Source organism: Bidens hawaiensis, unplaced genomic scaffold (genome assembly GCF_021521415.1).
Source record: "Bidens hawaiensis isolate Kalapana, Puna unplaced genomic scaffold, B.hawaiensis_p1.1 tig00003058_1, whole genome shotgun sequence".
Classification (NCBI taxonomy): Eukaryota; Viridiplantae; Streptophyta; class Magnoliopsida; order Asterales; family Asteraceae; genus Bidens; species Bidens hawaiensis.
Window position 1 is genome coordinate 1,494,031 of NW_027491165.1, and position 13,226 is coordinate 1,507,256.

General features: G+C 37.4%; 1 protein-coding gene across 1 annotated transcript; it reads right to left on the minus strand.

Moving 5' to 3' along the window:
- Positions 1–4,322: 4,322 nt before the first annotated feature.
- On the minus strand, positions 4,323–11,970 carry LOC143622206 (hyperosmolality-gated Ca2+ permeable channel 1.7-like). Its single transcript, XM_077093407.1, has 12 exons — positions 11,631–11,970; positions 10,647–10,808; positions 10,417–10,552; positions 9,792–9,893; positions 9,208–9,327; positions 9,037–9,117; positions 8,061–8,401; positions 7,728–7,973; positions 6,442–6,766; positions 5,759–5,992; positions 5,132–5,360; positions 4,323–4,989 (listed from the first exon to the last, which is right to left on the minus strand). Exons 1-12 carry the CDS (start codon positions 11,942–11,944, stop codon positions 4,940–4,942), a joined length of 2,340 nt encoding a protein of 779 aa, XP_076949522.1. The 5' UTR covers positions 11,945–11,970; the 3' UTR covers positions 4,323–4,939.
- Between the last annotated feature and the right edge of the window lie 1,256 nt (positions 11,971–13,226).

The window sequence follows — 13,226 nt, forward strand, 5'->3', positions numbered from 1 at the left end:
AGCGTCTAGGCATTTCATGAGTGGTCCAAGATAAGAGCGTCGATATAACGTATCATCAAGCATTTCGTAGTTCTGCGACTTGTGTCTTATCTTCCTCGCCTGTGCGCGATCATCTGGTACCTTTCCCTTCTTCAAGAATTCCATTATTGGAGTTATCCATGATGAAGGTGTTGTATGAATTACAATAACAGACTTCGCTCCCACTGACGGGTTGCTCATTACTTCCACCCTGACATCTTTGCCAAAATGATCGAAGCTGGTTGATGCCATCTTGCTTAGCGCGTCGGCAGACTTATTTTCACTGCGCGGAATGTGTATGATTCTGAAAAAGTCAAATTGTTCGGTGAGTTTCTTCGCCTGCTCTAGATACAGAGGCATGGTGTTCTCCTTGGCATCATAAAGGCCATTGACTTGTGCTGCTACCAGGTATGAATCTACATGAGCCTCTAGCTTTTTAACTCCGAACTTGTGCGCGATGCGCAAACCAGCCAGCAGGGCTTCATACTCAGCTTCATTGTTGGTGCTCTTGAAATCCAACCTGATTGTGTAAGTATACTCATGATTTTCTGGATCCACCAGTTTGAGGCCTGCGCCGGACCCTTCGTTGTTTGAAGCTCCATCATTGAATAATCTCCAAACGTTTTCTTCATTATTGGCTTGCGGAGGGTCTACTTTGCGCTGAGCCTCTTCGACTTTTCCTTCAGGGATTTCTGCGATGAAATCAGCTAAGACTTGTCCCTTGATTGCTGGACGAGGCTTATAGGTGATCGTGTGCTCCCCTAATTCCAGCGCCCATTTTGTCAGCCTTCCCGAGAGCTCGGGACGTCGCAAGACTTGCTGGATGTTGTAATCAGTCAGGACTTCAATAGGATGACCATTGAAATATCTGTGAAGCTTGCGCGACGCATGCGTTAGTGATAAAACTAACTTTTCTATGATGGTGTAGCGCGTCTCAGGATCTGTCAGCACCCGACTTACATAATAAATTGGTGTTTGGATTCCCTTGCGATCCACCAATAATACTGCGCCAATGACGCGCTCTCCTGCTGACAGGTACAACGTTAAAGTTTCACCAGGTAGTGGAGCTGTGAGCGCAGGCAGATTTATCAGACATTCTTTTATCTCACTGAAAGCTTGCTCGGCCTCAGGCGTCCACTTGAATTGGCTTTTCTTTAAGCAATTTCTCAATGTGTTAATGAATGGGGTAGATTTGCTTGCATGGTTTGCTAGGAACCTGTTAATTGATACCAATCTACCATTCAACTTTTGAACTTCCTTCATGGTGGATGGTGAGGGCATGCCGAGGATAGCCTCCACCTTCTCTGGTTTCACCTTGAAACCATCCTTGGTGACCATTACGTCGAGAAATTTCCCTTCTTCCACGCCGAATGTGCATTTGCTCGGGGTTGAGCTTCATGTTTACTTCCTTTAGGCGCCGAAGGGTTTCTTTGATGTCTTTGAGCATTTGTTTTTCCTCCCTGCTTTTAATCACCAAATCATCCACGTAGACTTCTAAGTTTTTTCCAATCTGCTCGTTGAAAATTGCATCCATGAGTCTTTGGTAAGTGGCTCCTGCATTCTTCAAACCAAAGGGCATTTTTTGGTAACATAAAACACCCTTGTCAGTTCTGAAATCAGTCTTGTCTTCATCCTGTGGTGCCATTTGAATTTGGTGATAGCCCTTATAGGCATCCAGGAAACATTTGAGCTTAAATGGCGCCACAGAGTCCACCTTCATGTCAATGTTTGGGAGGGGGTAACAATCTTTTGGACACGCCTTGTTGAGGTCCTTGAAATCAATGCACATTCTCCATGACCCATTGCTCTTCTTTACCATCACAGGATTGGCTACCCATGTTTGATATCGTATTGGGCGAATGATATTCGCGCGCAGTAGATCTTCTACTTGCTCATTTATGGCCTCTGTCTTCTCGTCTCCCATGACTCTTTTCTTTTGAGCAATTGGCTCCACGGACTTGAATGTGTTGAGAGAGTGCTGCGCCAGGTCTCGCGGAACCCCAGTCATATCAGAATGTTGCCACGCGAAGACTGACATATACGTTGTGAGCAATCTTTTCATTCTCACTCTTGTGTCATCTGATATCGTAGCTCCGATTGTGATTGTTTGTTCTGGGAATTTTGGGTTGAGAATCCATTCCTCTGGCGCGTTGTTTGCCACTGGAAGCTTCATTCTCCCCTCTCGAGATATACTTATTACTGCGCATAAATGATCTCGGTACACAAATGTTACTCCTGTTGGTGTTGGGAACCCCAACGCGCCATGCGCTGGTGACGGTATGGCGTTGAATTGGGCAATCGTTCCTCTACCCAAGATCATACTATGGCATGAAGTGGTGGGCAAGACCAGGAAGTTGACAATTTCAGCTCGCTTGTGCTTCTCATCCCCCATAGTTAGTTCGAATTGTATCTGACCTAGGGGGTGAATAATTTCGTTTGAGACACCCGAGATTGGTGCACTCACAACTTCGAGCCTTGCTTGGTCTGCTGGATCCAACTTCCTGAAACATTGCTCATACATGATGTCTGACTCACTACCGGTGTCCACCAGGACTCTTGACACCTCATAATGAGCGATGTGTGCAGTGATGACTAGAGGACTGCTGATAGACGGGCCTCCTCTGATTCTTGGAAAGATTACTTGTTGCTCGCGCCAATCCCCTTGGATTTGCGCGATTCTCTTCCTCGATCCTTGCCCCTGCCTTCTTCCTTCAGCTACACAGATTCTTTTGAATTTTTTACTGGCTGAGGCTCCGTCTGGTTGTTCGTTCTCTGGTCTTGGATTTTTTACCAGGTGAGCCAACTTGCCTGATTTCACATCTTTTTCGATCGCATCCTTCAAATGATGGCATGCATCGGTGTTGTGCCCTGTGGATTTGTGAAACTCACAATATTTGCCACTGTTCGGTGGTCCCTTATGGAGTAATGGCCTGGGGTTTTTAAACTGGACATTCTCTGTGCTTAACACTTGCGAAGGCGTTTTGGTGAGGGGAGTCCATATTCTTGGTAGAGGTCTGTTAGGCTCTCTGCCGATTCCTCCTCACTGCCGCATAGCGAACATAGACCATCCCCAACCGATATGCCCCTTCTAATCAATGCATCCTTAGTCGGAATTCTATTCATTTCGGCCCTCCAAACAAAAACATTACACTTCAACGGGACCCATTTACACCAATCGATGACAAAACGATTGCTAGAAGTTGTGTAGTAAGATAACACAAGCTTTGCGGACTTTACCGAGAAACTCCCCGACTGGTCCCCCAACCATCTCCACCCGTCATCTCTATCATTTAAGATTACCGAGTTCAAGCAGGTCTGGAGATCAGAAAAATCCCTTCTCTCGTCTTCCGAATCAGGATCGTGTCTCCACAACCACCCGACCCCTCCCTCTAACCGATCCCGGACATTAGTTTGAAAAAAAGATGGTTGTGGATTCAAATTATACGAGATGTAGGGGTGATGATTTTTAGAATATAAAATCAGAGAGTGTGTATTAGATTTAGCACAAATAAAAGAAATGGATATTTGAGTTTTATTTGGACGACATTAATGATAAGTACAATACAAGTTACTATTATTATCACATATATGTCTCCGTATAATTTAATGAACATTATAAGTTACACAAGTTGCAATTCTTATCGCATCCAAAGATGAAATGGTACAAGATAAGGAAGGCTACAACATAAAATTTTTATAAATAAAGAGAGATCTAAAACTAACAATAAACAAGATAGAGATCTAAAACTAATACTAAATAAATAAGATAACAAGATTAGTATTAGAAAGTACATGTGTAAATGTTAGGGGTCAATTTTTATGATCCAAGATCCTGGATCTTAAATAAGTTATTATCATGAGTATTACTGTATTAGCGTTAATAACCGGTTGTTTCTCTTTTGGCTTTGACTAGTCTTCGGAGGCGATCGTTATTTAGTCTAGCGACATGTAGTGCAGACCAAGTAAATTCCAGGATTCTTGAAATTTAGTTATTTTTATTTTTCTTATATAATGAGGCGATATGATAGATATATGACACAACAAACACCCGCAACTCTCTTTGTAACACTTAGATTCTATTCATACTTGCTCTTGAGTTGTAATTCTTACCTCATTTAATAAGATCAACAAAGGCAGAGTGAAGGTTAGTCACCTTCCAAGTTTTTATGCCGGGATCCTCAAAGACTGACTAAGGCCTTTCCTCGTAATCACTTGTGTCAGGCTGTCAGCCTTTTGCTTTCTTTATCGTGTTTGTTACATAAATCACTCAAGCACACTATCTATTAACTTGATCACAGAATTATCTTGATTAATATTTGGTCAAAACAATAAACCAAAGAAAATGACGTCAAGTGGATTAGTTAACATCTACTAGAACCTCTATAAATCGATTTTATCATCTCTATATCTTAAATTATTTACCCATTGCATATTCAACTTCTTGAGTTATAAAAAGAATTTACCAACAAGATTAAAATTCTTATTAACCTATTCAAGACCTCTAGTTTTCTACAACAATAATGGAAAAGAATTCCAAATAGGAGTGGATACAGCATCACTGTCTAAATCGATTTTAGAATCGGGCACGGCTGCATGAGATTTAAACTAGCCTTAACTTGATCCGGGCCTAACTGACCAAGCTGCAGACCGCGCTGTCTGGGCTGAGGCCAGGACCAATCATGCCTCGCTACCTTTTAACTAAATGCAGGTTAAAAAATATTAGCCATTGAAAATATACAATTATGATTTACAAAACAGATGCAAAAAAGAATGGGTTTAGCCTTTAGGTGCCATTGATCAGCTGAACAACTGTTTTTTCTGTACACAAAAACGCCATATCTTGGTTCGGTTTAGACTCAGTCCTGAGTCACAAACATTCTCCAACTCTGTACATACCAAATTCACAGCCTTTCTTCCACCACTACCAGTGTCGGGCACTCGGGCCTGCTACAGAACCTCCTTTGGGAGTCTCTGAAATAAAGTTAAAACCCATTTAGATCAAGAATCATACATAGGGCTCGCAATTTCTGACATGGACACGAAGTTAAAACATGTTTGGGTTTAAGTTAAACAGGTCGACACGTTTATGATACAATTAAAACTGGTGAAATACCTGTTATGTCCTCAGAACTGCCTTGTTGAATTACTTTTTTACCCTCTCTATGATGAATACTCCTTTTTGTTGCAACAAGTGGACTGTTTTCTTCTTCATCAACAACTACAGGTCTTTCAAACTCCATTGAACCCTTGAAAACCGGGTGCACGTATGCGTCTTGAAGATATAATTTTATGTTAAGATTCGGTTCGGTTGCCCGTTCTAGTGTATCTTTCTTCATTGCATCCTGTGATCAAAACAGAATCGTGTAATCGTTGTATAAACAAAATGTTATTTTCGTCTTTTCAAATTATGTCTAATAAAAAAATTTTAGGTACAAAATGTGTAATAATAAAATAATCATCAGTTAACAAAAAAAAATTTAGGTCCAAAGTTGCAGGCCCAAATTCATTATTTTGTGACATTGGCTTTAGCTCAAAATTTTCAAGCCCGAATGGTAAATCGAAACAACCCAAACCGAAAGGAACCCATTGTGAAAACAGAACGGTTTTCAAAAATTCAACCATTTTTCTTTTCAGGTTTTGGTTCGGTGTGGGCCCAAAACTGACTAATACGGCCTATGCACACTCTAATATAAACAAAAGGGTGGTTTCATCTTTTCACATAGACTTGGTTATGTCTAACCTCTAATGGGAATCGTTTGAACTGGGCTTCAAACCGGCCCTTGCAGAATCTAAAGAACCAGAATGTTAAGATGGGAAGAGGAATGAGGCAATAATTTGCATTAGTTGCCTTTTTTGTGTTTAGTAATCCTAAAAATAGAAATTGTGAAATCATTAATCCGATGATTATTTGGCGGTGAACATCGGGCCAAAATGCTGCACTACTCTCGTACTTTTGATCGTATACGTTGATAATCTAACATCCACAAACAACAAATAGCAGAATATTGTCAATTTTGTTCCATTTATTTATAACGAGAAGGTTAAACAAAAGGACTCAACTTTCGGTTATGTTATGTTACAGTTTTGCATGTAATTAAAACCGAACCGAATTTATGTATTTTCATTTTTTTATTTTGAACTTTAAGTACTCTATAAGTACTTAATAGAGTTACCCAAATATTTATTGGGCCAAACCTTTTTTCGGCCCAATAAATTTCAAGCGCAAATGGTAAACTGACAATATGAACGGCTTTCAAAAGCTCAAAAACCAAATTTTCAGTTTTTGGTAAACCCTTCCCATACAGTCATGCATACCCCTAACAAAAACCATCAAACTTTAAAACCGAGCCAAACCCGAGCTTTCCCTGGCTCAGATTGGCTCGTGAACAGCGCTAATTATAGTGGAATGGTGGAACAGTTTACCTGATGGCGGAAAACCAGAAAGGCAAAGGCAAAAAAGATTACAATGAAGGGGAGTAATATAGGGGTGACAGTAGAGTAGAGTAATCCAAGCAGAAAGTACAGCTGTATTCGGGGCTCAGATACGGCCCAAGTTAAGGAACCAGCATCCATTGCCTCTTCTCGGTCCTTTTCGGTCTTTACAAGAAACGCGTTTTTCAAGTGAAAAACAATCAAAGGAACCAATCTTAAGATCTCTGCAGCAACTCCTGACCAACCGTCTACCATTACATATGTTATGAAAAATGTCGCTTTCATTGGGATCGACACACCAACTGTTTTAGGAATCCTGAGTTTAACAAACTGTTAATAGTTGACCTTTGCACTTGTTATAAATAAATAATGTACTAAATATTGTTGCTCACTAGATAAACTAACGATACAGAGAGTTGTATGAATTTTGTTCACGCTTTAGCCGACTTTCAATTAGGCCTGTAAACGAACCGAACATTTAATGAACTGTTCGATGGGAAGTTAGTTTGTTTAATAAACAAACAAACATGAACAAAACTATCTGTTCATTTAGTTAAATGAACAAACACAAACACATGTCTTGTTCATACATTTATGTTTGTGAACGTTCGGTTATGTTTGTTCATCAGTTTACGTTTGTTTGAGTTTATTCATTTATGTTGTTAGGCCTATTATAATTTGGTATATTTTATTAATTTTTTGGAACGACATATTGATATTCATGTTTTTCTTTGATTGGTGTTAGCTTAGTTATGTTCATTTATACTTGTCATCTACAGTTATATGCGTTCATTTATGTTCGTTTACCTTTATAAACTCTTTGTTACTATTGACGAACAATTCATTTTATAAATGATCGAACACGAACAAGAAATCCACGTTCGTTTAATCGTTCATGTTTGATCGCTTGCTCGTTTTTGCTAAATGAACGAACACGAACATGCCCCATTTGTGTTCGTTCGGTTCGTTTACAAGCCAAATTGCAGCCCATTTGATGTGGCATAGTGGTTAGGTCGGGTCAAAAAATCCAGTCTTGGCAGGTTGACCCAAAAGGCCAAAAACACTTCTTGACCAAAAATTTAAAAATCGTGTTGAATAATTAGAGTGTCAACTATGCTTACAAATATTATATGCTTTTAATATATTTAACAAAATGATATAGAAGGTTTTATGCATTAAAAATAACACTTTGAGTGATCTTCAACTCAAGTGATCATTTTTTCATACTGTTATGAGTATCAATAATATTGTGACTTATAAAAGAAATAGCATCATACTCAGCTGGGGACTGATTCATGAACTCTTTAAGTTGCTGAAGGGCAGTTCCAGTAATTATGCTTCCAAGAAATACATTGACAAGCAAAAATAAGTGGTATTTTCCAGCTGAACGCGTCTCTAAAGATGAATGTGCTGTAAATCCCTCTATTTTTGACATGAACATTATAATTGTTGGTAGAAGAATGAGAAATATCTTCAATATAATCCCAGGAAGATAACCTTGAAGTACAGACTTCACTGATCCCCTGATCATTTAAATCATTTCAGATTCACAACAACAATATAATATAATATAATCATAAGTATATTGGATCATTTAAAAATTGACTCACATTTCAATAAGAGGTCTCAAAAAGGGAAAAACCTTCTGAATTCCCTCAAGATTAGCCAAAGTTTGAACAAAGGCTATAGGGACCATAAAACAGAAAGTAAGACCAAATAAAGCAACAGCCATTAGCAATCTCCTCAAGTTAAGTTCAACATATGGTATGGCTAAATTGTCCCAATAAATATCACGTGGTTCCGGGGCCCACTCGGTGAGCCATTTCGTGGGGTTATGTGATTGGTCTGTTTGAGCACAAACGGCTGCACCCCACCGTGATCTAAACGAAACAAATGCTGCAGGCATAATGCAACTTGGATCATTTAACACTCTTTCTCTTTCAGCTTCTTCCTAATAACGTACCCAATCATTAGAAAAGAAAAAATTACACAATGTTATAAAAGTATATAAATATAATAGCTAATAAATAATAAACAAGTTAAGCCCGAGCTTGAAAAACTACTCATGAGCCAAGCTCAAGCTTAAGAAATGGAGTTCTAAACGAGCTCGAGCTCTCTTAAGTTTAATGAGTCGAGTTTGAGCTCAAGCTCGACTCAGCTTGTATACACCCCTAAAAATAGATATTTTTCCAGATCAAAACTATTCGGGTCAGGTTATGTTGACCTAAAAGACTCTTTGTTCAAAATATTTGTATATTTTATGACAATCTGTTTATCTGAATTACAGTGATTTAGGATTTTTTGTGCATTGAAATTAAACTTTGGACTTTGACGTATTTAAAAACACTTTTTGTTCAAACCATTCAGGATTAACTAGTGACCCACATATGACTACAGAAAATTAATTTGACCCGTTTGACCCATGTTACTTGTTTACTTTTAAGCTCAATATCTTGATTTGACCATTTGAACCATTAAAAACTATAAACAACCCGAATTGACTCATTCATAAGTATATTGGTCAAAATTACCACTCCAGATATGGTGTTACAAGAAACCAGTCATTTAGTAACTTTGTATGCTTACTTCTTTGCTTAGAGTCTCGATTTGTTCCGTATAAAAATCTATCGCATCAACGTGTTTTCCCCATAGACCCCAAAAACCTGCCTATATAGACGAACTACATGTAAACCGGTTTTAAGAAAATAGAGAATAATAATAACAATATTTAAAATGGAAGACGTTAAACGAAAATACCTTAGTAGTGGGCCTTTTATTAGGGTGTCTCTCATACTTGTTGGTGTAGTAAGTAAGCCAATTTTGCAAACTCTTTTTTACCACCACCATATCTGCAAGAGTATTTGCATCGTACACTACCTACAACTCCAGGTTTATATATGTAAATTTCTACACAATTTTATTCTACCTTGATCATTAAGCAAATAGTTAGTAATAACGGTTTGAGTTAACGAATTCTGCTTCTCATTATTCATAAAACTAGACTATATTGTAATGGAACTATTTTATAAAACTAGACTAAATTGTAATGGGCCTAAGAAATTTAAATGAAGATATGCATAAACGTAAACAAAACAAACTAAAAAAATAGTAAACTAACGACCATAAACAAATTTATGAATGAACGTTTGCAAACATAAATGAATGAACAAGACATGTGTTCATGCACGTTCGTTTAACTAAATGAACATAAAAGTATTCATGTTTGTTCGTTTATTAAATAACCGAACTTCCTGCCAAACAGTTCACGAAGTGTTCACTGACGGTTCGTTAACAGGCCTAGATGCATTGTATAATATAAGTTCCTGAAAGAAGAAGTATACCTGATGTGTAAGGTAATGATCAGGGTGATTAACACAGAAGAAATGTTCAACATGTTCACTGACTGATTCGTCAACATCTGGAGGAACATTCCTCACAAGAACCTGTATGAGGCAGCCATTCTCACATTACAAATTATTAGGGCCCAATAACGCTTCGGGTTGACTAAACAAAGCACCTTTGATCCCTTTTTATTGTCTATTTTAACTACTATGTTAACTATAATTACAAAAATAATATTATCACAAATTTTCACAAACCAAATTTCGGTTTTGGTTTCGCATGTACCAAAAACCAAAAAGACCGAACTAACGGAACCGAACCCGTAAAAACCTAACAAAACCGACTTTTGGTATTGATTTTATACTTTTATTTTTGAACGTTAAGTAATTTATAAAAAAATTAATAAATCATGTAACACAAAAAATCTAGGCCCAAATGTGTAATAATCATTTAAGTATTAACTAGCCTCAAATTCATCAGTTTTTATTTGTTTATTTATGAAAATATAAAACCAAACCATCAGTTTTTATTTGGGTTTGATTATTTCGGTACGGTTTCTCAGTTACAGATTATTTTTTTTGGTTTCATGCACACTCCTGAATTCTTTGCTGACTGGACACTCACTGTAAATTGATCAGGACGACGCCTTTCATTAGCAATAAAATGCAGCCTCATTTTTGCTACAATCATGTATTCTCTATAAAGAGCAAAACATGTCCAAAATGTGAAGACATACGCCATTACTATATGCGCATATAACCTGATTCAAAAAAATGCATATACATAAATCCTTAATTATGGTTACTAAAATCACGAAATAAAGTATATAATATAAATCAAAAATATTTAAACACCTGCTTGATCCAGGCGCGATGTTGGATATTGAAAGCTTGTCAATGTCACTAAATGTTAAATCTTTCATATTCGTTTTCATCACCTCAAAATGATCCCCAGTGTAATTAACAGGCACCAATACAGCAAATGAAAGCAGAGTGATGGGGCAAAATATTTTCAAACTGCATGCAAAATTTCACATTAGTAATTTTATTGCTTGTAAACGAACATGAACGGAGAATGTTGGTGTTTGTTCATTTAACGTTAACCAAACAAATGATCGAATGGGGTTTTGTTGTCCGTGTTTGTTTGTTAACAGTATAACCGAATTGTTCACGAACGTAAACAAATGAACATAGCTGAAAATAGATGAACGAATGTAAGTGAGATAAAGCCACGCAAAAGTATGTTAACATGAACACATGTCTCGTCCGTTCAATTATGCTTGTGAACACTTAGTTGGATGGTTTATGTGTTAAACGTGTCCAACACCAAATCAGATTGAAGGCTCCTAATATCTTAGAGAATATTTAATATAATAATTAGTTTATTATTATAAGATAAGTTAGTCTTATTTTATTTAATCCTAACTGTATTTGGTTTCAAATTCTGTATTTGAGTTAGTATAGGATTGGGAACCGTGGGTTTATATATACCAGTGGTTCAATGTGTTAGTTAATTATTAAGTTTTTCTCGTTTGTCATTTTCTTAATAAAAGAGTCGTAGAGAGTTCTACAAATCTCGTGTTCGTGTTCTTGATTCACTTGCCCTAAAGTTTAACATTATGTTCGTTTTTATGTTCAGTTTAAATTCGTTTATGTTCGTCTACGTTCATATACACGTGTTTGTTTACGTTCATGAACCATTCCTTTATACTATTAATGAACGAGCACAAACTTGTTTATTCTCTTAACGAACCAACAAGACCAAGAAAACCTCTCCGTTTAATGGTTTGTGTTCAGTCGGTTAAAGTTAAACAAACATATACGAACGAACAAGCTCACCCAAGAAGGTAGATTCGAATGTAGACAGCAGAATCAAGGCCGGCGTGTTCAATAAGCTCGGGTTCTGGCATCCTTAATGCAGCAGGCATCCAATTCAAGAACTTGAGGTACATTTTAGCATCTAGATTGACAAATTTCTTGACATAAGTTCCAGAACTAGTGGGACTGTCTCTTATGCCTTTAAGATACCATTTGGGGAAGTAAACTCTGTCGTTGAGGGGCTGGAGGCGTAGGATAGCAAACGCAACCAGAAAGAGTACTGCGGATAGACAGTTGATAGCAGCGGATACAGCAATATCCGAAAGAGTAGCCATCTTCTTCTTTCTCCAAATTCAAACACCGCCTATAAAAATGTCAAAACACATTTTATAAGCATGGAGTTTGATACATACACATATGTATTTTATTCTAGCAAAAGCTAAATGAAGGCGAAAACAAAAGTATTTATTTATGAGTACGTCATGGAAATGGTAAAAACAATAGAGGATCATTGAAATGATGAAATAATTAATGAATGAATGAAATGAAAAGGCATTGGATTACGAAGCTAGGTTTTAATCATATCTATACAATTATGATGATGATGATGATGATATGGAGATTTTACCGTTGTTTTTTTATTGTGAGGAAAATGAAAATGATTGATCTAAACATGAATACGACGATTGCAATTAATGAGTAGCAGCATGCAGATTAAGATTAAGATTAAGATTAAGATTAAGATTAAGATTAAGGGTTTGGGAAAGCTGAAAACAAACAAAAAGAGGCATGAACATCAACTGCGCCAATATCGCACCGTTGGAGGACTTATAAACGACGTTGTTGTTGTTATTATTATTAGTACACCCGAACCGAAAAATCATTTTTTATAATTTTCACCTGAACGAACACGAAAACACTGAACCGAAACTATAAAATTCATTTTTTTTATAATTTACACCCAAACGGACACGAAAACATCGAACGCAAAGGCGACGAGGCGGAGGTGGTGCGATGGTGATTGGTGTGGATGGAAGGAAACGAAAATGTGTTGATATATATAAATGGGAAGAATGGCTCAAATCTATCACTCGGTTTCTTCATCGTAATGTCAAACAGTAAACCAAAATGACTCAAATACATCACCTACTTCTTTTGTGTACAAACTCAAAAATACCCCAACTTTAACAGTCATAATCGTCAAAATTAACAGTAGGGGCAGTCTGAGCCTTCCGGGAAAGAACAGGGGGTCAATACGCGCAATTTAAAAATAAGGGGTTCAAACTGCGCCGCCACAGGGTGGCAAATCATAATTTTCTCATCTATATATAACCGCTAAGTTGTGATTGGGCTATTTGAGGACACCTTGAATTAACCAAAGACAACATACACGTCGCTACGCCACATCTAACGGCGCCGGCTAGAAACAAATGCTTGCCATCCGCTAGTTCTCCCATGCCAAGCAACAATCTTGAATTAAGTCATCACAAACTTTATAACCCTAGATACATTAAGACAACAAACCCAAACAACACTTTTAACACCGGCATAAATGAATTTAGAAACCCTAGAAATTCAAACATTAATATATATATATATATATATCAATACACGGGG